Source organism: Benincasa hispida, chromosome 11, assembly GCF_027475165.1.
Source record: "Benincasa hispida cultivar pf3 chromosome 11, pf3_genome.v1.1, whole genome shotgun sequence".
In the NCBI taxonomy this organism is placed as follows: Eukaryota; Viridiplantae; Streptophyta; class Magnoliopsida; order Cucurbitales; family Cucurbitaceae; genus Benincasa; species Benincasa hispida.
The window spans coordinates 74,166,389-74,193,071 of NC_143488.1; the positions used below are offsets into that span (position 1 = coordinate 74,166,389).

The window sequence follows — 26,683 nt, forward strand, 5'->3', positions numbered from 1 at the left end:
TTGTTGTTGCCTCTCCCTCCTTTGCACATCATGGACTCACCATCATCTACTTCGACTCTCTCTGTTGGCACTGATTTTCATTTTTAGTGGTGAGTTGAATCTAAACATCAAATTTTAGAAGTTATATCTCTCTTTGTTGTACAATTGATTTCATTGTATTTATCTCACTATCTTTTTTTCTTTTTTTTTTTATTCTCCCAACTCGAAAACCCAATCCAACCCAACCTGAATTTTAAAGCTTGGGTTGGGTTGGGTTTGGAGATCTTGATTGGGTCATTTGGGTAACCAACCCGAATTTTTGAGTTGGTTCAAAAAGTATCCCCAACCCAACCCAATCCGTGTACACCCTAGAGGAAGAAAATAGGGAAATGAGAGGCCAATGCCAAAAGGCCCAACTTGCCCTCCTTGACTAAGGCCAAGGCAAGTTGAGCCATTTGGTCTAACTTGCCCACCTCGCCCTCAGAGGTCGAGGCGAGTCATTTTCCATCCCTGAAGGCTTGCTTCTCATAGGCCATGATCCAAGCCCCCTCATCCGGCCCAAATTTATATTCCTTTATCCCTCTTGGATTTGGAACCTTAAGTCCATCCCACTATAAATAAGCCCCCTCATCTGGCCCAAATTTATATTCCTTTATCCCTCCTAGATTTGAAACCTTAAGTCCATCCCACTATAAAATAATGGGCCATAGGTAACAACCAAGGTAAGTTCTTTTACTTCCTTCTAGCTTGTGCTGGCCCTTTGTTGAATACTGACTTAAGCACTGGAGGTCCTATTGCAAGCATCATACCGGTGTTTTCACTTCTTGTGGCAAGCACCATGCCAGTGTTGATGAATCTTCGTGTGTGGATTTTGCCATCAAGACTTTCAACTTAAATTTAAAATTTATTTGCTCTAGGTTATTTGTTAAATATTAAAAATTGTGCAATTTTTCTAATAAAAAATATGACATTAAATAAAGAAAAAATGGGTGGAAATGAACTAATAAATTAAATATATATATATATATATATAGAAATTGGTGTGAACTAAACAACAAAATCATTTTTTATTCATAAAGAATGAAATTGAAAATTTGTTAGAAGTATGATTCTTGAAAGTTAAGAGACTAACATAATTTAAAAAGGGTGAGAATTAACGTATAATTAAAAAGTGATTTTAACCAATTTACTCCGAATCAACTTTACAAAATACTCAAAGCGATTAAGACTTTATATAATCAAACCTTGATGATCAATTATTCGAGTCACTTATTAAAAGTTGACTAAATTGATAAAAATATTTTTATATATTTAATTTAACAGATAAATATAATGGGGAGCGTTCATAGAACTGCAATATTCCAGGTCAACGGTTTACTTCGCTTCTTCTTAACTTCTCTTCTTTCTTTTTTTTCTTTTTTCTTTTTTTTTTTTTTTTCCTTTTTTTGAAATTTTCTCTTCACCCCATTTGCTAAACCCCGACGAAGAAGGGATTCATCTCACTCAAAAATGGCAATCGTATCTTTCAGTTTCTCGCATTTTACTCCACCGAAAACCCCGTTTTTCTCGCAACCCCAGAGCTTCATTATTAGAAATTGTCAAGTTTTTCCTCAAATTTGTTGTTACGGAGCTCGAAAAAGAGCTTTTCCATGGAACCCACTTTTCAGATGAAGCTGATTTTCCCAATTCTTCTTTGGTTGTGCTTTGTTCCACAGTTCTCCTTCGCCACTCAAGTCCAACTCTGCGGTTTGTGGTCTCGGATTTCGATGCTTTTGTTCCATTTTTCGAGAATTTTTGCTTTCCTTTCTGAATTTTGGTCTTGTGGGTTCGATTAAATAGTTTCCGATTCTGTTTTGTAATCTTAGATTTTGTATTTTATGTTATATTTCACTGTTAATCCACTTGTTTATGCTTAGAAGTCAATGTCAGTGTACAATACTTTTACTTTGAACATCATTCTTATCATTTTCTATTCATAGTTGCATTTCTGGTACTGTTAAGTATCTGTTATATAACCCATATTATTATAGAGCTTCATTTTGTAACACTTCTGGCACCCTTCAATTTTTCACGTTTTTTTTTAATGAGAAACAGTCCGAAATAATTTCATTGATGGTATGAAATTACAAAAAGTCAAGATGTCGTGTGAGATTACATAATAGTATTTTGCTGTAAAATAAGAGATGTAAGACTGCAATCACAAAAAAATGGGGTGAGTTTACACCAAGTGAGCAATATATAAAAGATGATCAAAGAAGCAAGTGAAATTCGTCAGTCTATCTTCAAAGACTCAATTATTTCATTCTATGAGCCATAAGTAAACTTTGATAATGAAGGTCCACGAAATCTCCCTCTTTGCTTTGAATGGGTGGCCAATAAGAAGTGAATTAAGTAAAGTGAGAGGGTCATTTGGGAAGACCAAATAATAGTTGAAGCACCGCAGGATTTCTCTCAGAAAGACCAAAAGATACATAATGGATCAATTTATTGCATCTCAGTGAGTGTTATATGTTTGAAGGATGAACCGATGGTGGATATGTAACATAATTTGATTGTAAACGAGAACTAAATAACCTATGGAAGTCAAATCACCATATTTTTTAAATAATGGGGTCAGGAATCACTTCCTACATTATACTTATGATACCCACCTCACTAACTTAAGAATTTGAGCCTAAGATCTTGTAACTCTAAACTTCTCAAGTCCTTCTCACTGGCACCCCTTGGGCTCTTTGGAAGTTTGACCTTTGTTCTCTAATTTGATTGAACTTTTCTGTAATGGAATGGAGTTTTGTGTTGAGGTAAATATAATTGAATCTTTTCTGTAACTGATGCAGACGAGACAGCTAAGTATGATGTCACGGTGAAAGGAGTAGAGATATCTCCCAGCCCCATAGTTAGGGGTCATCCAACAAATATGACCTTCAATCTAATTATAGGTACTTCTTAATATTGCACCTGGCCTTTTTTATCATCTTTAGTGTTTTTATTATTATTTATTTTGACGTTCCATTTTTTTTTTGACAAATACATGCTGAAATTAACTATGAATCCCTTTATCAAAAGTTTGATGCAAATTTGTTCATATTTACATTAAACTAAAATAATTTTTGAAGGGCAAATTTAGTGGGTACTTAACATAAAAAATACATCATTTCACTCCATTTTAATGTGTTTTTTTCTAAATTAAAATTTGACTTGTGTATTTTTCTTCTAAAAACAAAGCATATTAGCCTCACTGAAGTGGGAGGTAAAAAGGAGAGAAATTTAGAAAATTCAAAAAATTTACCTGAAGATTTCAATAATACAAGCACTGAACTTCTTTTCCTAGTTACAGGGCTGACATCTGCTTTAACAACATCTATCCTTTAGACTTAATTTTGCATAGTTGGGGGTCCCTTCTTGTAGTGGGAGCCCCCTTTCTTTTGTGGGCTTGGTTTTTTGGATGTCTGTGTATTCATTTATTTTTTCTCAATGAGAGTTGTTTTCTTTAAAAAAAAAAAAGAAAGAAAGAAAGAAAAAAAAATCTATTCATCAGGGCCTACTACCTTTCTTTTCTTCTATGGAGAATAATGAGTTGATGAGTTCGATTGGGGTTACTTCATATGCTTGGGCTAAAAGATCAGCTTCAAACTGAAGTGTTAATGAGAATCATGTCATGCAAAGGTGAAAATTGAATACTGTTGCATGGGTCAAACATGTATGTGTAGTTAGCTATTTTCTAGAATAAGGAGTTGAAAGCTTACTTATGAGCGTCTGAATCTTTAAATGGTCATATACCCACGTCTGTGTTTCCATTGGACCGATAATGAGGTTCAGCCAAAAGATGACGAATTTTTTTAAAGTTGACTTTGCTTAGCACTGTTAACCTTTAGATTTTTCATCCTTTTATGGATAAGCAGGATTAGAGGATACTTCCCTATCACTTTGTTTTACATTGAATTATCAACTGCCCTTCGGTCTTTATTTAACCCTTGAGAGAGAAAGGTGTACCCTCTCCTACAACTCCATAGTTGATCGAGCTCGAGCCTTTCTACTCATATATTGTCTTTTGAACTTTGGTTCAAACTTTTAGTTAATGACAACCACCTTGTACACGTGGCACAGGTAAGCCAATCATTGCAGGAAAAATGGTAGTTGATATTTCATATTTTGGATGGCACATATATAGTGAGAGCCATGACATTTGTGTTGAGACGTCCTGCCCTTACTCGTTTGGTGATTTTGCACTCCCTCCATCGCGAACACCTCTGGCATTCTTTTTACCTGTAAGTGACTACTATTTTCATGTTTACCACTTGTGTTTGTCTTTTGCTTTTAGTTTCTGGTTTCCCCCTAAAATAAGTTAAAAGGAAGAAGGTTTTATCCTGGCTCAATTGATCTACTAAAGTCATGTTGCATCTTGAAAGGATATGAAGCATTGCTCTAGTTTTCATTTTCTACTTCAGATCTCACCTTAAAACTGGATGGGCTCGCTTATTTTAATGTGTTCTTTTAGTATTATCCATTTCACTAGAACCTAATAGGAGTTCTAGTTGGCCTTGGGGCAGGCACGGTGCCCTCAGGTCTGGAGGGCAACCCTCCGACTCCCGGTTATAAATTATTAGGAGTTATACTTGGCACAATTCTGATTATTGAAAACAAGAATCTCATCTAAAGAGGTTCATGGTGATCTTACTAGCCAAAGGAACTAGGATTTCAGGATGAAATATCTTAGACATATATATACACACAATCATCGATTGCTTTTTCCTTTAACTATTATGTATTCTAACTATTTCCTTTTCCTTGCAGGGTTCATATCATATGCAGATAACCATTGTTGATGGAGATGATAATAAACTTACATGCTTTCGTTTTGATTATGAATTGGTGATTGCATCACTATTTGGAGATAGCTAAGGGCTTTTATTTATTGATTATTCAGCTATTGATCTTTGTACATATGAACCCTTCTAGAGCTTTGGCGTCTTTAAATCTTTGTCTGTTCCTTGGGCAGACAACTTCTGTTCTGTGACTATTTGAAGAACTAATTCAGGAGGTGGTGAAAATCAAGGAAAAAAAAGTTGTGTTATAAGAGCATTTTACTACTACTTATCATCACGTGTCACACAGTTTACTTTGTACTTTGTAGATACAGAGTGGAAAGAGAGACAATTAAGTACTTTGCTCCGCATGACAATTAATTAAAATTAGTTTTACCATTTGAGGAAAGATTCAAGCTTTTACTTCATTCTTGTTTTAATGTGGTCATTAATGTAAAGAAGTTTCTTACGGTAGATGTTTGAATCCTTGTACTTGATATTGATACACGTTTTAGGATTGATATTTTCTAGTCTCATATATGCATAATTACCTTAAAAAGTATTTTTCTTCACTGGACTGAGGATTGTAGATAGTACAGTACAATTGATTAGACGGGGACTTTGGTAATCCACCAAAGTTTATAGACAGTATAGGCATGCATTGTCCCCCGATGAATCATGAAGCTTGTCGAAAAAGCACACGAGTTAAAGCATAGAAGGTTCGTTTCCCTTATACCAAATCATGATGGTGTGGTTTAGCCTCTGGCATTCACTCTTTTCAATTTGCTGCTTTTTCTCATGAGCATCATACCAAATGGGTGGGGTCTGGTTCTTTCTTCTTCTTCATCTTTTTTTTTTTCCCTTCTTTATTTGATTAGTGTGTCATAACATGATTGATGGACCATTGTTGGTGATGGGTCAGATTGTGAGTTAGAAATAGTTGCCTCTCTATTCAATGGCAACCCAAGCCCCACTCTGCTAAAGTCATAAATTTATGCAGACTTCTGAAAGCAAACTAACAAACAGCTTTTTTTTCCCTTCCAGCCTCCACTTTCTAGCTATTGGAATCCAGAAGTGAAATGTGAGTTCATCCCTTTCTTCTACCTTTGGTGATCATAAGATGTCGAATGTCATCCATTTGCTATTTAATGATGAGATAACAAGAAGAGATAGATCAAGAAAATGAAGGGAAGATTGCTGAAGAAGATGAAACTCTTTCCTTCCATTAGCTCTTTAAAACAAGGCCTCTCTCTTCTGTCTGACCCCACTGAGAACACTTGTAGCCAAATATGTGAAACCCCACCAGTTTTAGAAGAACAAATTTCCAAGAGCAGCAACTTCAGGGTGTCCCTGCCAGTAGTAGAATGTTGCATCATATCCCAACATATTAGAGATCTAAAAGATACAGAAGGTGAACTCGAAATTAGTGTCAGCAACCAAAACCATCTCGTTCCCTTCATAAAGTCTGAAGAAATATTGGCTGCTAAACATAATACAGAGCCTCCATGCCTATCAGACATGATTACCATGGAACCAAATGGTGGGCACCAAGTGAAAGTGGGCAATCGTCAAGAACATTCATCTTTGTTAGACTTTGAAGAGAGATGCCCACCAGGAGGAAGTGAATCTGTTATATTTTATTCGACAAGCTTGAGAAGTATTAGGAAAACGTTCGAAGAATGCAACAGTATTCGGTTCCTACTCGAAAGCTTCAAAGTGCTGTTCTTCGAGAGAGATGTATCGATGCACTTGGAATTCAGGGAGGAGCTGTGGGAAGTCTTGGGGGGCAGGGTGATCCCGCCACGACTTTTTATTAAGGGAAGGTACATCGGAGGAGCAGACGAAGTGGTAGGCCTGCATGAGCAAGGAAAACTAAGGAAATTGCTGGAAGGCATGCCATTGGACTTGGCAAATTCACCTTGCTCTTGCTGTGCAAACACCAGGTTTCTAGTGTGCCCAAGCTGCAATGGCAGTTGCAAGGTTCTTAAAGATGACATCAACTACAACAACATCAACATCGACTTGTATAATAGATGTACTGATTGCAATGAGAATGGGTTAGCCAAATGCCCCATTTGCTGCTGAAAACACTATAATCTTCCTCATGTAACAACACTCACTGTCTACTTCTATGTAAGTCAATATCTTCTCTCTTAAAATTTTCTGTTTATTAGCTAGCTTTTAGAACTCGACGGCCGTGCTATGTTCGAAGTCTCAACCGCCGTTGTAGTTTTTATGTAGTTTTTCCTAGTAGACCATTTGTATTCCTGCAAATCAATGAATTTCTAGCTACCAAAGCTACATTTGATCCTATATCTTGAAAGTCAGTTCTTGGAGATGAATTTACTTGTGGGTTTCTGAGTGAAGAAAATTTCAATAAGGGGCAAAGAGGCATTATCATCCAAATAATTGTATTTTTGTATCAAGATGATTGAGAATGATGATGGGAAGAGGAGGACAAGCACATGGCTGCTTTGATAAAAGGCTAGAAAAAGTCATTGATTGATTGATATCAAAAGTTTGGGGAAGGAAAGTGAAGTGTTAGGATTACAAAAACTTTATGTTAAAGGGCAAACACAGCTTTTTCTCCTTGTTTTTCTTTTCATTTCTGTCTTTTATCATTCTCCTTTTAGTTTGGCAAGAAAAAGATGGGGGGAAACTAAAAACTAAAAAGTATCATCAATCTTGCAGGTCAAATAGATTAAAAATTCAATTACTAACCCAAAATAGTAATATTACAAAAGTAACATGTTTAATTGATGGTATTTTAGGCATGTCATTTCAGACCTCAAGGTTTGAAAAGTTGAGCTACGCTCTTATTGACAAAAATGGTTTTAATATGAAAATATTATTTGCCATTAATTTTTTGAGTGGATAAGTGAGATGAAATTAGCTTCTTTTTTTTTTTTGTATAGATATATTTTTTGTTCTTTGTTTCTCGTGTACCACTTTTCTAGAGAGAAAAAATATATATATTTGATGATCATTTTTAGTTTTATTTTCATGCCCAAAAAAATTATGTGAATATATTTCTATTTTTAAAAAAATGCTAATAGAACCATTTTTAAAATTAAAACAAGGGGAAAATGAGTCTCGGAGTTTTATGAAATAGATGCGTTTGGTTCCTGATACATCGAATTAGCTAAATTAGTCTCTAAATTTTTAATAATAGATTTAAAAGACTATTTAAATTAACAAATTTCTCTGTCCACATTTTGATCCCAATTCCTATTTGGATCATTGTAGAGATTTCAATTCCTTCGGCGTCAAGAATCTCAACAAATTTCTTCTTTTTTCTCATGGACTTTGTGTTTGTGTTGTTAGGCTTTTTTAGGGCTCCAATTAGATTTTTATTTTTCTTCTTTCTTTCAAGAAAAGTTAAATATAAATTTAATCTTCAACTTGGTCGGTAAACCACCTCACCTCAACAAATAAAAAATCTACTTGAACAAATCTGTTAATTTAAACAATTTCGTTAATGAATGGATCTTTTAAACTAATTATTAAAAAAATTTGGACTAAATTGACTAATTTGAAACTTCAAAAATAAATGTTTTTTACATTAAAAAAGGACCATAAATTAACAAAACAGAGTAAATTAAATATGGTATAGAGATTTTGAAGGTAGGTTAAAAATGGGGAAGTTGGTCAATTTTGCTTTTAATCAACAATTATCATGAAGTCTCCATCATTGCTATAATAGGCATATGCTTTTACTAAATATTTAAAAGAAATCAATAAGCTGAAAATCATTAGAAGTTGGATTAGGGTTTCTAACAACTGTACCTACACACTAAAAGAAGTCAATCAACATGCTTTTTCTAAGAAATTTTGAACCAAAATCATTTCAATTCATTTCAACTACCTCCTTATAATATGTACATTTTTGTTTTTTTCACCATATATTCTCTTTTGAAAAAAAAATATTCAATATTTACTCGTATGTGATGAATTAACGTACCTTAAATTTTGTAACGATTTGGTCCCTATCATGAAATATGTTGTTATGATTCAATCGAATTTTTACATATGTAAATTACGTATGTAAATTTGTAAACTAGTTAGAGACCAAATATGTTTATTAAAAAAAACCAAGTTATTGCATAATAATAATTGATATTTAAAAAAAAAAGCTTAGACCCACTTTAGTAACCATTTCGTTTTTTGTTTTTGTTTTTGTTTTTTAAAACTAAGCCTATTTTCTACCATTTTTTATAATGATTTGTATATTTGTCAAGTACAATGGTTGAATTCTTAACCAAATTCTAAAAACAAAAACAAGTTTTTAAAAGCTACTTTTTTTATTTTTCAAATTTTGGCTTGATTTTTTAAACTATTGGTAAAACATAGATAACTAAAGAAGAAATTTGGAGATGGAAGTAATGTTTATAGGCTTATTTTTCAAAAAAAAAAAAAAACAAAAACAAAAAAAAAACAAAAAAAAAAACTAGGACCCTGTTTGATAACCATTTGGTTTATTGTTTTTGTTTTTTAAACTTAAGTCTATTTCATTCACATTTCTTACAATAATTTGCATCTTTTTTTAAGTACAATGGCTGAATTCTTAGCCAAAATTTAAAAACAAAAACAATTTTTGAAAGCTACCTTTTTTTAGTTTTCAAAAATTTTATTTGATTTTTTAAACCATGAGTGAAAAGTAGATAAAAAGAAAAAAAAATTGAAGGTGGAAATAATGTTAATATGCTTGATTTTAAAAAACAAAATGGTTACCAAACGGGATCTAAATGAAACGGGACCTTAATTTTTAAAGTACAAGACTAAATTGTTACGATCATGAAAATCGAAACTTTTTTAAAACCAAAAAAGTACTCTGAGGTGCTTTCAATGTTATATAACGATATTATAACTAATTTTTTGTAACATTTTTTAGTTTGATCGATGTTTTTCACTTAGTGAGTTTGAGGAGATTTTCACAATCAATCACAATTCTTAATCTTTATTACAATTTAGGAATGACCTTCCCAACCCCTAAAATGAAAATTCAAATGAAAGGAGCAAAAAAAAAAAAGCATCCACTTGAACCCTACAAACAAGGACAAGAATCCTATGCAATTAAACTAAAATCATGGCATGTTTAGTGGTATGGTTGACATTCAAAAGCTTTAAAAGTTTCCCTTTGATTGAAAGTAATAAACTGATTTCCCTTCAGTTTTAATCAAAGAAAAGTTTTTTCTTTTGACCATAAAATTAATGCCTTCTCTAATTATTATATGCTTTAGGTTATTTTCATTTTCATCCCTTTTTCTTCCTCCAATTATTTTTTTCTTTTCATTAAAAATACCCCCTTTCTTTTATTTTTTTTTCATTAAATTTCCTATTTGGTGTCATGTGGTTTTAAAATTATTAAAATCACTTTAAAACACGTTTTTAATCACTCAAAATTTATTTAATATTAAATTTTATACTTTTAGATGCAATTTTCACATCATCAAAATTAATTTTAAAGGATTAAAAACATGTTTCATGATAAGTGTCTAACACAAGCTTAATTCAACAAATCTTCTAATGTTATCTTCCAGATGAATACCTACATAAATAAATACTAGAAGTAAAGTATGAACAATTGAGAAATCATTTGTTTAGTTTCGACCTTCATTTTTCTCATAGACCATCTTCTGAAATAAATATAGTCAAATTTACTTTCAAGATCATAAAACAGAGTATGTGATTGCACATACACAATAATCCTAACTGTTCTATAAAATTGTTCTGAACACAAAAAATAGAGAACTAATTGGAAACTGCTGCCATATACTATCTCCCACCATGATTCCTTGTTATTTGGATATGGTATAATAATTGTAGTGAGAGAACAATATAACTAAAACAAGTGGGAGAGCTTAACTGGCTAAAGATACTTTCATGATGGCACTAGGCAAGAACCCAACAACAACTCAACATAGCCTTCCCACCAGCCTTTACCAGCTCTGCTGATAGGATACCATAAATGATAATGGAGCAACAAATAATTGTGATAAACTCTTATGAACCACAAATCAACAACAAAACATTTCATCCTCAACCACATCAGACCTGGAATTGAAACCAGAAAAGCACCAGAAGAGAGGGAGGGTCTGTTGAAATTTATAGCAAAAGTCAGAGAAGATAGCAGAAACGAGAGAGTTGATGAAATAATTCACAGGAATGACTACTCATTTATGTCCAAAAGTAAGGTCCATATCCATGAAAGATGATTAGACAAATCAAAAGGGAGATTAGACACCAAAAAGCAAGCAAAAAACACACAGACAGTTGCCTCTTAACATGCTGCTGCTGCTGCATACTATACTATAGTGCATCTCCATTCCCCCTTCTAATGCAACTGGAAAGCCTTCTCTATAAACTTCTCTTTGTTAAGCTTTCAGTCACTTGGAAATATAAAAAACTAGTTAGATTAACCAAGCATCCTACGATTTACATTAAACCTATGTAGATGTAGCAGCAATGTCTGCTAGTGTGGTGTCGGGACTTTGTGGTGTGGCTTTTGGATCTTCTGGCGCCTGAGAGTCAGGGGAAGGTTGCAAAATCTGGGTGTAGTGTAATTCAATCTGTAAACGGTGGTGAATCGGGGTTGATGCCATTAGACCCTTCTTGATATCGGCTTGTAGTTCCCGAATTGGGATAGCAGCCAAGAAGCTCTTGATGTATTCTTTGCAGGATTCCTTCCCACGGCACAAGATTTCGTCTTTCTCCTTCATTGGTTCTTCAGGCTGTGAGGTTATGTGTGCCAGTGTCAAACTCTCTTCCTTTCCGCTGGCCTCAACTACTGCTGCAACAGTCGGCTGATCATTGGATGTCTTTTCACCCGCTGACTGGCTAGTCTCGGGCATTTTACAGATTGTAGTGTTGTTGTCAAATTTCAAGATGTAGGCCTGATTGCATCCTTCATAAAGCCTCTCCCCTAAAGTGTCGATGATGTAGTACGCGTCAGATTCGACCTTAAGAATAAAAAAATGGTCATTCCAACTGACAACATAAACTTGTGGTTCATTGTCATCCGGACATTCTGACCCAGTACGGCTAATCTCATCCCACATGTTATCAAAAGACATTGCACCATGCAAAAATTCAAACCTCGCCTCATTTATGCCTTCTGGGTGGAAAAACCCAATAAAAGACTTCCTTGGAACCACCGAAAGGGGTCGAATTTTGGCTTGAATGACAGTTTCTAAATCAAAATGCTTGTCAGGAAATTTTTCCCGATATATATTATTTTCACAGAGTTTCCTCCACTCTAACGAGCCATCCCTGATCAAACTATCAAATTGAGATTTTATAGGCATGAGATTTTGGCTGTTGTGAAACCAATCGGCAATAACAGCTACAAGAGCAGTGCATGCACTTTCACCAGCTGCCCGCTCACTACGTTGATCAATAGAAGCAAAGAAGACCTGTGTTTGTAGCTTCATATGTCCATCACGACTTACAATTTCTTTTTGCTCCCAAGTGCCAATTGCAAAATTGTCATCCCCAAATTCAGAAACTGATGATCCATTTGCACTTGAATCCTCTTCGGTTTTTTGCCACTGCAATAACCAACTTAACTTAGCAAGGATTGTATAAATGGAACAGATTGTCAAGATATTTACTAAAAGATTGGTGTACATTGTTAAAGATAATTAGGGTTTATTCTAAATTATTATTTTCCTGTATTTTTTCCTTTCCTGCATTTTTTTCCTTTTATGTTTCTTTCCATAATTAGGGTCTCTTGGTGTCTGTTTATTCTCTATTTTCATTGTATTGAACTCAAGCAAATTATTCAAGAATAATATATACAAAATTAACATACATTCCTCAATATCGCTAACTGAAATGACAAGTAATTTTTATATGATTTCAGAAATCTTACCCCAATTCCAAGAGATTCATCAGAGCTGAGTTGCCTTCGATCATGATCAATGTCATCACCACCTTCTTCGCCATAGGCCTTCTTCAACAATGGCTCTCCTTTTGCCTTGGGAGATCTAAAACTTAGTTTTCTCTTCCTCCACGGCAACAGACCACGCTTTGAACTCTGTGGCAAAGGTTGCTCAGAGGCTGATGCAGTTGAATCCTCCATGCTCGAGCAGCCCACATCTGATTTTCGATTACTATAGTAAACTAAATTTTCGTCATCACCGTTGATCTTCATATCAGAGTAATACGATCCTCCAGCATAATTCGCATAGGCCAGAGTGCCATAACTAAAGGACTTCCTAATGTTAGTATCCTCCTTCCCTTCATCTGTTTCCCCTTCCTCAATGTCATCAAAGGAATCAGAGTCAAATGGGTAGCAAGACTCACCATCCTCACTCTTGGCAGAGCACCTGCCCTCACTTCCCTCTTCTTCATGGCAAGCTTCTTTTTTTGCCTTTCGGGTTGACACAAACTCCGTGAAAATTTTTACTTTCCTGAGGCCAGCTTTAAGAGCAGAGAGCTCATCTTTTTCTGCTGGGACATTTTCTCCTGGCCAGGGTGGAGATGGAGCTGGTGCTATTGATCTTTGTACAGGTTGTGATACAACTTGAGCAGTTCTTAGCTCCAATAAGTTCAACGATATCTGCACAATTCAGGAACCGTAAGAAAAAAGTATGCAAGATTATAACAATTTGAGTGATGGAAAAATAAATTCAAATATTTTGAGGAAACGGGAAGATACGGACCCAGAGAACGTGGCTGGCCTCGGTAGCATTTGTAGATGGATTGAGGGGTATCTTCAATTCAAGCTCTTTTTGTTCAGCCACAGAAACATATTCAGACAGATTAAGAGATGCTGAGCCAACAACCTGAACTTTGTTTTTTGATCCTTGATTTAAGCCCTGGGTAGAAAGGGAAAGAAAATAAATATTCAGGTTCACTATCGATCATTACCAATAATTTCTCACGGCAAAGATAAAGAATGGGAATACATCAAGTTCATCCATGTAAATCTGATGTCAAGAACAAAATCAAACAACAGTCATGTGAAAGCATATAATCTAATAAAAAAGAAAAATTAGCATCCATCAGATGCTAACAAATCTGTTAGAAACCCACTATTTGCCTTGACAAGATTTTCAACATAAAACATTCAAAAGAATACAAAGAACAAAATTCAGAAAACCCACAAAATCAAAAAGCTACAAAAGTCAACTCCCTTAAATGAATTCAACTGCCCAGAAGAAAGGGCCAAATCTTTATCTCAGACTCTCAGCTACAGTTTCTTCAAAGACCATACTAAAGATTAAAATTCATCACCAAAGAACTGAGAGGCCCAGATTCAAAAAAATTAGGAAAAACAAAAATATGACAACTCACAAACTATCTGAATTAGAGAAATATCATCCATTACTGTTTCCATTCCAGTACAAATCTTAAGGAAGAAAATACCCAAAAAGTGAATATTATAATCACAAGAAAAACAAAAAACCAGTTTCATAGGAAAAGCTAAAAGATGTTCCTGCTTCAATCCAAACATCGAGGATGAACAGTTAAAATCCAGGAAAACCCAGTATTGTAAACCACAAAAAGTACCCAAAGATTCAATCGAGGAACAAAATACAACAAAAAGACACAAAATTAAACTCACATTGAAGGCAGAGAAAACGATCTCCCATGGATGAAACACATTCTCCTTGTAAGCAGAGAGAGTACAAACGCTTTGAAACTCCTCATCCCACTGAGTAACCCCGTTCTGATCCAACCCATCGGCCTCCTTCGTGTAATTTCTCTTCACAGCCGTTCTCCTCAATGGGCTCAAAGCCATTTTCGGACCCTTCCATTTGACCTCGACCGTCAATTTATCGACCCCCTTGCCATCTCGAGGCGGATCAAGCCCTTCGAGCCTCTTCACCACCAGCCTAACCTCATACTTCCTCGAAACAAGCGGCGGCCAGGGCCGCCACTTCATCATCTTCACCACCATCGCTTAATGCACGAAGAAATCAAACGAAAAAGAACAAAAGAACCTGACTCTATTGAACCCCAACAGAAAATAAAGAAACAACAAAAGGGGGCTCAGAAAATTGGAAGAAAAATCAGCCCCAAGGTCCTGCAAGATCTTCGAAGAAACAGTTAGCGAAATCCCAGGTCGATTAAACGAAAATTGGGCAAAAAAAACTTGTGGGTTTGTGATGTTAGGAAGAAAGGGAAAAGAAATTGAGAGAAAGAAAGACGAAGAAGAATATGCCGTTGGCTTTCGCTTTGGCTTTGAGATGAAAATTAGAGAGACAGAGACAAAGGTAGGGAAGAAGGGCAGTGGAAGTCATTTTATGGAGAAAAAGAGAGGAACAGAGAAATTGTTTGGATATGTTTTTTTTTTATTTAAAAAAATTACAAAATTCACCATTTTTTTATTATTTTTTTCCTTTTTATTTATTTGAGGAAAAAATAAATCACCATTTTGACTGTTTGAATTTTTTGTGAATAAGGTGCTTGTTTCATTTTGGTAAAAATCTTATCTTGTTCTTGTGGGTAGATATCTATAGCTATGTAGATAAATATTGGTTTATATTTTTCTTCATTTTTTTACCAAATAAATTAATTTCATTTTGTTATGGGTAGATGTCTAGGTTGACAATCATCTATTTTGGTCCTTACCATGTATAATTTATTGTTTTGGTCTTTCTTTGAAAATAAAATGGTTAACTTTTTCAAAAAAAGAAACAAATAGTCTTCATTAACCTTCTTTGTACAAACTTTTAAAATGCATCAATATTGTGTATTTTCTTGAAAGAAAATTTTTATTACTATTTTGAAAAAAAAAACTTTTTTTTTTTGGCCAACTAAAATTAAAAAAAATATGAAAATCTTTTAATATATATATATATATATATATATATATGATAATAAAATTGGTGTAAAATTTTGTTCGTTGTGCAGTCAATGCTATGGACGGAAGACTTATTAATCAATAACTTTAGGGTTCTTTCGAATATTACCATTCAAATCAAGAATGAAGATCCAAATATAATCTATAAAGAAATTGCTCATAGATACTAATCCACATTTGTAAAGTAATATTCTAAAGAGAAAAAGGTTTTATATTTCTTAAAGAATTTAGACCGAAAAAAGCTAAAATTTTTACCAGTAAAAAAATGTCAAAACTATTTATAAAAATAGTAAAAAAAAAACACACAAGGATAGATAAGGATGGATTTTATCTATCACATGTAATGAATGATAACTCAATGATTAAATTTGGTTGTTTTGTGTAAATAGTTTCCCTTATTTTTTTACATTTTTGAAAACTCTTCTTAAAAAAATATAAATTAATAAATAAAATTGATCCATAAAATTTCTTAACGTGAAGCTAAACATAGCTCGATTGAAATAATAATTTGTTAAAAATGTCATATCTCAATTGTAAAAATAAAATAAAATAATTACCGGTTTGAGTGGTTTCCGGTTAGATTGGTATATATGGGGGGAGGGGATTTATTTGGGATAAGAGGTATCTTTCTTAATCTTAACCAACGGCGTAGTAATGAGATGGTTGACTTGTTCCTCTTCTTTTTTTTTTCCCTTTTCTTTTTTCTTTTTTTAATCTTATTGAAAATTTTTAACTAAGTATTTATGATAATATGATGGTGTTTAAATCTTTCTTTTTAATGAAATATATATTTCTTTCTTTCTTTCTTTCTTTTTAACGCAAAGAAAAGCCTCCATTAAGTAGGCACGAAAAAAAAATCGATATTAATGACCTCACGAATCGAGTAGAGAGAAATAGGACGTGTTTGGTAAGCAATGTGAAAATAGAAACTTGGAAATAAGAGATTCAATGAAAATAAAGAGGTGTATTTCATGTTTTCAATTATACAGATTCAAAAATTAATTTCAATTTAAACAAATTTTCAAAATGTGATTGAATATATGTTTAGTTATTCACCAAATATTAGGTTGAATATAGACAATTGCTAATTAATTTATGAATTTGTTTTATGTTAACATTTATATATAATTTTTATTTTGTAATATCATAACAAAAATAATTGAGTTTATAACCTAAAATAGTATAATTACTATTATTTTTATCGTTTTTAATATGTTTCTATATTTTAAAATTTTGAATTCAAATTCTGGATACACTAAAAACATAAAAAAGTTATTTTCAGAATTTACACTATTTGAATCGCAAAATCTGAAAACATAATCGAAACTCCAACCAAACACATATTTGTTGAACTTTCTGAATTTGAAAACATAAAACATAATATGAGTTGCATACCAATCAAGCTCATTAGATACCTAACTTATTCTTAAATTTTTCGAATTGGAAGAAACATAAAGAAAAAAATTGAAATACTGATAGCGTGATAGATAACACGACGAACAACTTGATTTCTAACAGAATGGCAAAAGGAGAAAGAGACAACTCTCAAAAACCTTACCACATATAATCAACTAATTGAATTTAAAACTTCATGTGACTATGTTTGGATACTTTAAACAAATTTTTAGGTTAAATTGTTTGGTTTCCATTGTTTTAGAATTGGTTCAATTTTAGTCGTATTTCTAAATGTACGTAAATATTTAATTTAGTCCTTCAACATTAATTTACATTGAACTTGATTAGATAATAGTAATAATAATGTTCATATATATATTCCCAAATTGATTGGAAAATGATTCATGTGAAACGTTTTCTTAAGAAAAATCAACAAAGATTTATCAGAAGTAAATGAACTAAAATAATCAAGTTCGAGTAAAATATCTGCTCAAAACGAATTGAGGTTTGGAAATTAGTTTTGAAAATGTAAGGATAAAAAAGGTAGTATGTAAAATATATCGAGGATCGAATTAGTTGAGTGCTTTTTAAAATGGTGTTTGCTTTAATAACATTTTCTCAATATAATTTAACCAAATTTAAAAAAACATAGATAATACCAATTTCTTTAAGAACCCATTTGGATTGATGTGAGAAAAAAAACATTTTTCAGAAAATTTGTTTTTACTTAAATACTTTTGACAAAAATGATTGAAAATATACTTAAAATAACTTTTGAGTGGTTACCACACTTCAATTTTTTAAATGACTTGTTTTTTGAATTAAACACTTGAAAATACATTTCAAACATATCTTAAATCTTATTGAGTAACAATTTTGTTTTGAAATTTATGGTTTTTTTGTCTCGGTTTTTAAATTACGGTTTTCAGTTAAATAAACACTTAAAAATATTGCTTCCACTCATAAATTTCTATATGTTCTCTTTTACTTTTCACTAATATTAAAAAAAAAAAATCAAACCTAATTTGATAAAGGTGAAAACCATAATCAAGAATTTGAGAGGTAACAAACCTAGTTTGACACAGGAGTCCTCTACTACACTTTCAAGTTCTCTAAAGTTGATTTCTAATCTCCCCCAAAATTTATTGATTAAAAAAATCCATAATTTTGACAAATTTGTCCCTCCACCATTTTTATAAAAGGGTTGTTAATTTTGTTAGGAAAAAAGAAACTGTAGTCATTGGATGCCATAAATCATCCCTTTGAACTTAGGGTTTATTTATTTATTTATTTAAAATATCTGTTTTTGTGTGTTCCAATGTCAAATGAATTTAGGTGGGTGTATTGTGTTTCATGTCTCTTGCTGCCTCATTCAAATGGTTGGTTTTCCTTTCTGAGTCAGCAATTGGGTAAAAATAAAATAAAAATAGAAATTATTAAATATTAAGTCCTTCTTGTTTGTCTATTAATAATAATAATATTTTTTTATTCTGGTTTTTGAGGGAATTTTGCAAAGTTTAGTGGGGTATATGTGGAAATATTTTGACTGCACACGTGCGGGACATGTAATAGCACGTGAGTATTCGTTCAAAAGGAATGGTTTGGAATCAAAGAAGACTTTTCAAAAGTGTTTTGCCTCTTCCTTCCTTCCCATGTGGGACTACTCTTTGCCCTTATTGCCCTTTGAGCTTTTTACAGCTTGGCTTTTTCTTTTTTCCCTTTTCCTTTTTTGAGTGCCTTCAAAGTTGAGCAAGTTATAATATTTCCTCAATCCAAAATTATCGTGCTCGGTACAATTTTGTGAAAATAATAATATAATAATTTAGAGAGAAAAAAAAAACTCAATTGGTGAAATAGAAATGGTTGTGAAGTGGTGATTTGCTTCACAAATTTTGAAATTTGAGGATTAAAATGTATAAAGTTATACTAAATTTGTTTAGACTTTTCAAAAGTTTTGGATCTAGCTTCTTAACTATAGGGAGAGATCGGACAATATGATGATATACACTTGTAATGTCAGAGAAGAGACAGTTGATTCTTCGAACATTTTCTGTTGGATTCTAATGGGATGAAGGATGAAAATAGGAATTCGAAAGAACGTAGAGAGATGGTCGAGCAAGAAGCGGGCAGGCATAGGTAGCCGACAGCAGCAATCGACCATCGATTTCATAATTTAGATTTAGTTTAATTTTTTTTTTTTTTAGTATCATCATTCCAATTCGTAAGATTATTAATCAATTTCAGCATAATTTAATGGGTAAGATATCAATTATTATTTTATAATTAATGGATAAAGTATCAATTATCATTTATCTACAAATTTTGTTGTTGTTGTTGTTTTTTACATAAAATATGCAAAGAAAAGTGATGGTATACTTATTTTGAAAAAAAACCATCCTAAAAGTGACATATTTCGAAAAACAATAAGATGTATTTTCCATTGTTTTAAAATTTTGTTTTCATAATTTAGAAAACACAGGATATAACCTTTAAAAAAAGTTTTAATTAGATAAATCACACTTCATTATTAATTATTTTCAATTGTTTTTCTCTTAACAAATATATTTTACCAAACACTTATCAATCTTTTTACATTTTCAAATTCACAAGCAAATACCATTTTCAAATTCTGAATTTGAATTTGAGTTTAAAGTTTATGTTTTCAGATATGGTAAAAATAAGAAAATTGTTATAGTTTTCTATAAACTTCTCTATTTTCAATAATAAATTTTTAGATCACAAACTAAATAAGATCTAAGTTTTATCTTTTTTTTTAAAGAAAAATACTATTATAGTCTTCATACTTTAAAGTTTGTTCAATTTTAGTCCTTATACTTTCAGTTGTCCACTTGTAGTTCATATACTTTTAATGAATATTAAATTTAATCTCAGTTAATTTTAATAAATATTGGTTAACTACCAATAATAGATTTCATGTAAATAATTACAATACGTGAATACGTTTTTAAAATTTATAATAAAAATTTAATAGAACCATTTTTTAGAAAAATCAACAATAATAAACTAGAGCTAAACCAAACATAGTTCAATTTAGCGGTGTACACAAGATCACCAAACCAATTCGATTGGCTGAAATCGACCGTTTTGAGGGCAGTCGGCCAAAATTTTAATGTAGTTGGTCGGTTGTCGGTTTCTTGTAGTAATTTTTCATCGGTCGGTTGGTCGATTTCATAAAATCTAACAAAGTCGACTGACCGACCGAAATATAACTTTAAATTATGCTTTATTATCACTATTATTAAAAATAGCCCATCCCATTCTACCATTTGTCCCTTTTCACAAGCATAACACCAAAAAAAAAAAAAAAAAAAAAAAAAAAAAAAAAAAAAAAAAAAAAACCTTAATTTGTCCACACTCGCATATAAAGGAAAACAAACCCCTAACTTTTCATTTCTTCTCCTTCAATCTTCATTCTAATTCTTCATTTCAGTGTTTCATGACCAACCGATAGTCACCACTCTTCAGGTTCGTGCGACTGTTATCTGTTATGATGTTCATGCTTCACTGCTTCCAACCCGGCATTTGTGCTTCCAATTCCGACGTTCGTGCTTCACTGCTTCCGGTCCGGCATTCGTGCTTCCGGAGTTGGAGAGTTCATTCTTGCTTGCTTCCGATGTTCATGCTTCCATTGTCCACTGTCGAGTGTCCGACCTATTTTTAACAGTGTGCTTCCAGTGTTCCGTGACCACTAACAATGTTCATTTGCAACTTTAAGTTGGATTCTTCCGAAGAGTACAATTCATTTCATTCTCTCTAGTCTCTATTTTAGAGCTTACTGTTTTAGTTCTAATGTTGCAATTTTAATGTTGTATTTTTCTAAGAAAATCTGAAAATGTTTGTTTTATAGGGTAGATATGGATATACTAGAAAATTCAGCAACAGTTCAGGATTGGGATCTAACAGAGATTCCAGTCACAATCAAAGCAACAGTAAGTAGTCCAATAAAGAAGCGTAAGAATACTAAAACCTCTATTGTCTGGGACCATTTTGAAAAAATTAATGACTGTGATCTTGATGACCTTTACGCTAAATGTAAATATTGTGGGATAAAGTATGCTTTTCATTCTAAACGAAATGGGACTGGAACCTTGAAAAACCATTTATCAAGTTGTAAAAAACATCCATATCAGAGAAAGAGAGAACTAGGACAAGCACAATTGGTATTCAAACCTAAAGAAACTATTGGTGAGTCTGATTCGAAACTTGTTTGTGAGTCTTTTAGTTTGGAGAGTTTTCGGAAAGCCCTTGCTGAGATAGAGATTTTAAATGAATTACCTTTTAGGTTTGTGGAGGGCATTGGTTTTCGAAGATTCATAAACAAATCGATTGCTTTGTATGAACCTAAGTTTCTTATTCCATCACGAGTAACCATGGCTAGGGATGTGCTTAAGATTTATGTTAGTGAAAAAAAAGTTGAAGGATATGTTTAAGACACAACAATGTAGGATTTCTCTCACTACTGACTGTTAGACTTCTAGATAAAACATGAATTATATGGCGTTAACTGCCAATTTTATTGATTCAAAGTGGAATTTACATAAGAGGATTCTTAGCTTTACTACCGTTGAAAATCATAGAGGTGAAACCATAGATAAGACCATTGAAAAGAATTTAAAGAGTTCGGGTATTGATAAAGTTATGACTTTGACTGTTGACAATGCAAGCTCAAATGATACAACTATGACTTATCTTGTTAAGAGATTTAGTAGTGGGTTGTTATTGAAAGGTGAATTTTTGCATATTAGATGTTGTGCCCATATATTGAATTTTATTGTTTGTGATGCATTTAAGGAGCATTATGACTGCATTAGTAGAATTCGCAATGCCGTTAGATTTGTGAGGTCTTCTCCTGCACGAGCTATGAAATTTAAAAAGTGTATTAAAATTGAAAAGATTTCTTGTAAGAGTTTAGTGTGCCTTGACATTAGCACCAGATGGAACTTTACATATATGATGCTTGATGCGGCTACCAAGTTTGAAAAAACATTTGATAGATTGGAGGATGAAGAACCCACTTTTGCGAGTGAATGCCAACCTACCAAAAATTATTGGGAGAATGATCGGTTGTTATTTAGGTTTTTGGAAGTATTTTACAATGTCACTTTAAAAGTTTCAGGCTCTTTGTATAGTACTTCCAATGTGATTTTCCGCCAAATTAGCACCACTCATAATTGCATACAAGAAAATTCCATGGATAATGAAAATCTAATTTTTGTGAATGTGGTTAAGAGCATGGAGGCTAAGTTTGATAAATATTGGGGAAATAATGAGAAGACCAATTTGCTATTGTATGTTGCTGTTGTGTTAGATCCGCGATATAAGTTAAGGCTTTTATCATATTTGTTTCAACAAGTTGTTAGAGCCATCTGAAGCTAAAAATATGACAAATAAAGTGGAGGATGTTTTGAGAAGGCTCTTCGATGCATATAGTTCGCCTTCTTTTTGTGAGAATGGGAATGATAATGCGTTTGCTAATATGGTTAGGGATGGAGTTCCGGTTCAAACAATGAGTGTAGAGGAAAAGTATGGATTTAATTCAAGATTCTCAAATGTTGACGCAACCCATTTTGATAAGACGAATGAACTTGATGTGTATTTGCTTGAAGCTCTTGTTAAGAATGATCTAGCCTTTGACATACTTAATTGGTGGAAGCATAATAGTCATCGGTTTGAGATTCTTAATGCATTAAGTAAAAATATATTGGCAATCCTAATATCGACGGTAGCATCTGAGTCTGCTTTTAGTACTGAAGGACGTATAGTTTGACTCATCATGTTCTTCATTCGCTCCTAGAACGGTCGAGGCTCATATAAGTACTCAAAATTGGCTCAGTTCTAAATCGATAGATATTGATCTTTACAAACAATTCGAGGAAGATTCAACGGTTGAAGAAGGTATTGTATTGATTTACATTTTTTTTTAACAATTATTAAGATAAAAATTGAGAAATCATAAACGATATTGACTTATTATTATTATTTTGTACATTTGCTAATTTTGTAGGATTCATAATTATCATGGATGAAGAAAAAGACATTGAAGACTTTGACTTCTTAGATTGAATTTTAATTTGGACTTGTTATGTAATTTTCCTTTTTATTTTGGACTTGTTATGTATTTCCTTTTTTTCATTTGGACTTATGTTATGTGGTATCATGGTGTGTATTTCTTATGTTATTTTGGACTTATGTTATGTAATATCTAATATGTAGTATGTAATGTATTTCCTATCTTGTTTGGTGGCTAGATGTTATATCTTTCAGACTTTGATTTATGTAATATGTATGAGAGAAAAAAATTAAGAACATGACTTAAGATGTATTTATACAAGTCTATGACTTACGTAATATGTAATATGTATGATTCATTTCCAATATTTTTGTTAATTTTAAAATAACTTCCAATGGTACTTGGCAGCCTAGGTTAGATGTGCATCCCTAGTTGTGATCCACATCTAACAAAATAAAGAAGATTTGGTCCAAATTCGAAGTTCCTATCAAATGACAACACCAAGTATGCTTGTCAGTTTTCAACAAATTTTGAACAAAACAAAATCATTATAATTTGGATAGGAGAGGAGGAAGGAGGAAGGAAAAAAGAAGGAGAAAAAAAAAAAACAAATTGACCAACCGACGACCGATTTTCAAAGCAGAATTCCTACAATTCGATTTCCTCTAAAAACGACACCGACCGACCGATGTACAACCCTAGTTCAATTATGCTAGAAATGACGATGTATGTGGTTTGGATCCCTCTATCTCTAATTATACTAAAAAAAATAATAATAATAAACTAGCATAAATTAAATTTAAGATTTATTAAAAATATAGAGACTACAATTTGATCATTAAAAGTATTGAGGCTAAAATAGAACAAACTCTAAAGTACAGGAAGTAAAATATCGTTTTTATTTCTTTTTAATAACAAATATGTTTTTAAAAATAAATCAAACAAATATTTTTAAAGTGTGCGCGTCACACTAGCAAAATGGGCGGTCACAACTCACGAGTTAAATAATAAATTGACCAATTTAGTTAATATATATATATATATATATATAACTAAAATTGTAGGGTCCATTTTATGGATAAACTTAAAGAGATACCGTTCGATTAACCGACCAAATCAATCAGCTTATACTAATCCCTTCTCTGTTACTATTCGTAGACAATCACCATTTTTCTCTATATGTTTTTACTTTCATTAAATCAAATGCCATCTTTTTCTCTATTTCCTTTTTTGGAAAATTTATCAATTAAAATTTAAACATTTAATGCTCTATGAAAAGACAATTTTTTAAAAAATGATATTTCATTTTCAAATCTTAATATACCAAATTTTCCCTCAAATTATACTAACAAAGTTGATTAGACACACATTCTCTTCTATCATATCTATATAATATTTCTCAACATATTTGTTGTTCTTTTTATTTTTGAATTTTTATCGTTTAAAAAATATTTTTGTTCACCAATCTTTAATATTAGAGTTTTAAAATATTAGATAAATCTCAGTGTTCTTTTAGATATTCGATATTGTGCAATGTATTAAAAGAATACATAAAACATAAAAGTAAACAAATATATTTTGTAAAAAGAAAAAAAGTTGACAGTGACGAGTGATTTTTCGGTCTATAAAAGAAAAAACTATTGTTTATAATTTATAATGTTAGAGACTTTAGAAATTAAAATATAAGGAAAAAAATAAGAAAAAAGTGATTATATTAAAAATGAAAGGCTTTAATGTGATTGACTTTGTAAATTGAGTTATAATAAATTTTAAGGGAATCTTCATAGTGTGAAAAAACAAAAAAGAAAATTGAACAATAATAATTATTATTATTAATTGAAAAATAGACCACATTTTTATTTTGCAATTCAAAATGGTCAAAAAGGCATGAAAGGCATTTGCATGATCATGATGTGTGGTGTGTCCATCCAAACACATCATATTCAATGATTTTAATGGTTCCCATATTTCTTATTGTCCTCATGCCATTAAAGCAGCAATTTTTTTCCTTTATTTTCTTTTTTTTAATCAAGTGAATAAAATAATTAAGTTTACCTAAATTTTACTCTTTATTATTTTGGTAGTTTAAAAAAGCATTATAGTGGCATTTTGGAGAAGTGGAAACATTCAATTGGATGGCTATTATTAAATGTATAATTAAAGTTATTTTACTTCAAATCCTGGGAATCTATGAAGTACAGACACAGATACGGATACGATCGGATACGGTGATTCATCAATTTCTAAAAAACTAAGATACGAATATGTCTAAGGATACGCCATTTTTTATATCTTTTTTTAATATATATATTTCTAAAAAAAAATGAGGATACTGATACGTTGAAGATACATTTTTTTTCTTTAAAAAAATATAGAACATAGATAAATTTAGCATATAAGTTAATAACATTAGCACAAAATATGAAATATAATATAAAAAAAGCAACATCTAAGATGTTGAAGTACAATAGTTAATAAAATGCCATAGAAAAGTGACTCATATTGCAAAGAAAGAAGAAGAAGAAGATTAGAGAGAGAATAATGAAGATAAATGAATAATTTATTGTTGAATATATCCAAATGGTTTATATTTTGGTGGATTTTGTGAGAACTCTGAGAGATTAGATGATTCTAGTCTAGAGTTTGGTCCGTTATTTATTTAGTTTTTCTTTTAGTTTTGGACTCAAATTATGAAAAATTAGATGAGTTACTAGTATTTTATATTTAAAAGAAAGTACGCATAGAAATGAAAAGTATTATAGATACGTCAAATCGCGTGTCAGATACGTATCTGAGAAATAGTATCTGGAAGTATCGATATCCGATACGTGTCTGATATTTTTGCCTCACATGAAGTATCTATACTTCATAGGTGGGGATGGTATCTCTCATTTTAAATTTTATTGTTTGATGTTTATATTAAGTTTGTATTTATTTTATTATTAGATTTTATTTAACAATTATTGACTAATAATTAAGTTCTTAAATTTCGATGTTTTTCTTTTCTAATAAATCTTTGATATACTTAAAAGTTTTTAAAAATAACTGATATGTTAGATATTATATTGAAATGTATGTCTAATAAAACTTTAAACTGTATTCTTTTAGTAGATCCAAAATTTTAAAAATAATGAATATTTGTCAATGACCTATTAGATACAAAGTTATAAATTATGAGGTTTCAGGACCCATTTGTCACTTTTAAAAATTTATGGACTAAATTTATAATTTAATCTTTATTTTAATTTTTAAATTTTATATTAACAGTAATGTGTGTATGTTTTCGTTTTTTTTGTTTTTTTGGTTAATTTTAATTATACCAACTTTTCCACTCAAGTTATTGATTAGATTTTCACTACTTTTAAAATTCATGTGAATTTTAATTAAATTTTTAAAAGAAAAATAAATGCTTAAAAATTACTTTTTCAATTTCTACAACTTAACTTTGAGTTTTGGAAAAAAAAAAAAACCCTTTTAGAGAGTAGAAGACAAAGCTACCAAAAAAACAAGAACAACAAACAAAAAAACAAATTGGTTTCGCTTTTAATGGTATATTTTTTGAATTTATGTGTGTTTCCTCTCCAATTTCTTTAATTATGATTTTCATCTTTGTTAAAAAAATATTTGAATTCATAATCAAGTTCTTTAAAATAAATGAATAAA

General features: G+C 31.6%; 4 protein-coding genes across 5 annotated transcripts; 3 read left to right on the forward strand and 1 right to left on the reverse strand.

Annotated features, from left to right (window-relative positions):
* The first annotated feature begins 1,331 nt into the window (after nt 1-1,331).
* Nucleotides 1,332-7,097, forward strand: LOC120091785 (uncharacterized). Of its 2 annotated transcripts, XR_016524231.1 has the most exons (5): nt 1,332-1,725; nt 2,817-2,918; nt 4,087-4,247; nt 4,774-5,503; nt 5,829-7,097. XR_016524231.1 is itself a non-coding variant. In XM_039049905.2 (4 exons), exons 1-4 carry the CDS (start codon nt 1,629-1,631, stop codon nt 4,879-4,881), a joined length of 468 nt encoding a protein of 155 aa, XP_038905833.1. In that variant the 5' UTR covers nt 1,332-1,628; the 3' UTR covers nt 4,882-7,097. The 2 variants fall into 2 exon arrangements, 1 of the variants encoding a protein (XP_038905833.1); XM_039049905.2 differs by having other exon boundaries at nt 4,774-7,097.
* Nucleotides 5,967-7,097, forward strand: LOC120091784 (Glutaredoxin family protein). The gene has a single exon (XM_090306524.1). The coding sequence runs from the start codon at nt 5,967-5,969 to the stop codon at nt 6,867-6,869; it is 903 nt and encodes a 300-aa protein (XP_090162650.1). The 3' UTR covers nt 6,870-7,097.
* A 3,831-nt stretch (nt 7,098-10,928) lies between these two features.
* Nucleotides 10,929-15,054, reverse strand: LOC120090969 (structural maintenance of chromosomes flexible hinge domain protein). The gene is made up of 4 exons (XM_039048710.2): nt 14,353-15,054; nt 13,448-13,603; nt 12,655-13,344; nt 10,929-12,331 (listed from the first exon to the last, which is right to left on the reverse strand). The coding sequence occupies exons 1-4, from the start codon at nt 14,686-14,688 to the stop codon at nt 11,231-11,233; spliced, it is 2,283 nt and encodes a 760-aa protein (XP_038904638.1). The 5' UTR covers nt 14,689-15,054; the 3' UTR covers nt 10,929-11,230.
* Nucleotides 15,055-21,504: 6,450 nt separating this feature from the next.
* Nucleotides 21,505-22,380, forward strand: LOC120090817 (zinc finger BED domain-containing protein RICESLEEPER 2-like). Its single transcript, XM_039048524.1, has one exon. The coding sequence runs from the start codon at nt 21,505-21,507 to the stop codon at nt 22,378-22,380; it is 876 nt and encodes a 291-aa protein (XP_038904452.1).
* The last annotated feature ends 4,303 nt before the right edge of the window (nt 22,381-26,683 follow it).

Excerpts from the sequence above, each read along its gene's own strand:
- LOC120091785 (XM_039049905.2), top strand. The coding sequence starts at position 1,629 with ATGGAACCCACTTTTCAGATGAAGCTGATTTTCCCAATTCTTCTTTGG. Across the intron at positions 1,726-2,816 it reads CACTCAAGTCCAACTCTGCG|ACGAGACAGCTAAGTATGAT; the intron begins GTTTGTGGTCTC and ends TAACTGATGCAG. Across the intron at positions 4,248-4,773 it reads CTCTGGCATTCTTTTTACCT|GGTTCATATCATATGCAGAT; the intron begins GTAAGTGACTAC and ends TTTTCCTTGCAG.
- LOC120091784 (XM_090306524.1), top strand. The coding sequence starts at position 5,967 with ATGAAGGGAAGATTGCTGAAGAAGATGAAACTCTTTCCTTCCATTAGC.
- LOC120090969 (XM_039048710.2), bottom strand. The coding sequence starts at position 14,688 with ATGGTGGTGAAGATGATGAAGTGGCGGCCCTGGCCGCCGCTTGTTTCG. Across the intron at positions 13,604-14,352 it reads TCGTTTTCTCTGCCTTCAAT|GGCTTAAATCAAGGATCAAA; the intron begins GTGAGTTTAATT and ends CTTTCTACCCAG. Across the intron at positions 12,332-12,654 it reads ATGAATCTCTTGGAATTGGG|TGGCAAAAAACCGAAGAGGA; the intron begins GTAAGATTTCTG and ends TGGTTATTGCAG.
- LOC120090817 (XM_039048524.1), top strand. The coding sequence starts at position 21,505 with ATGGCGTTAACTGCCAATTTTATTGATTCAAAGTGGAATTTACATAAG.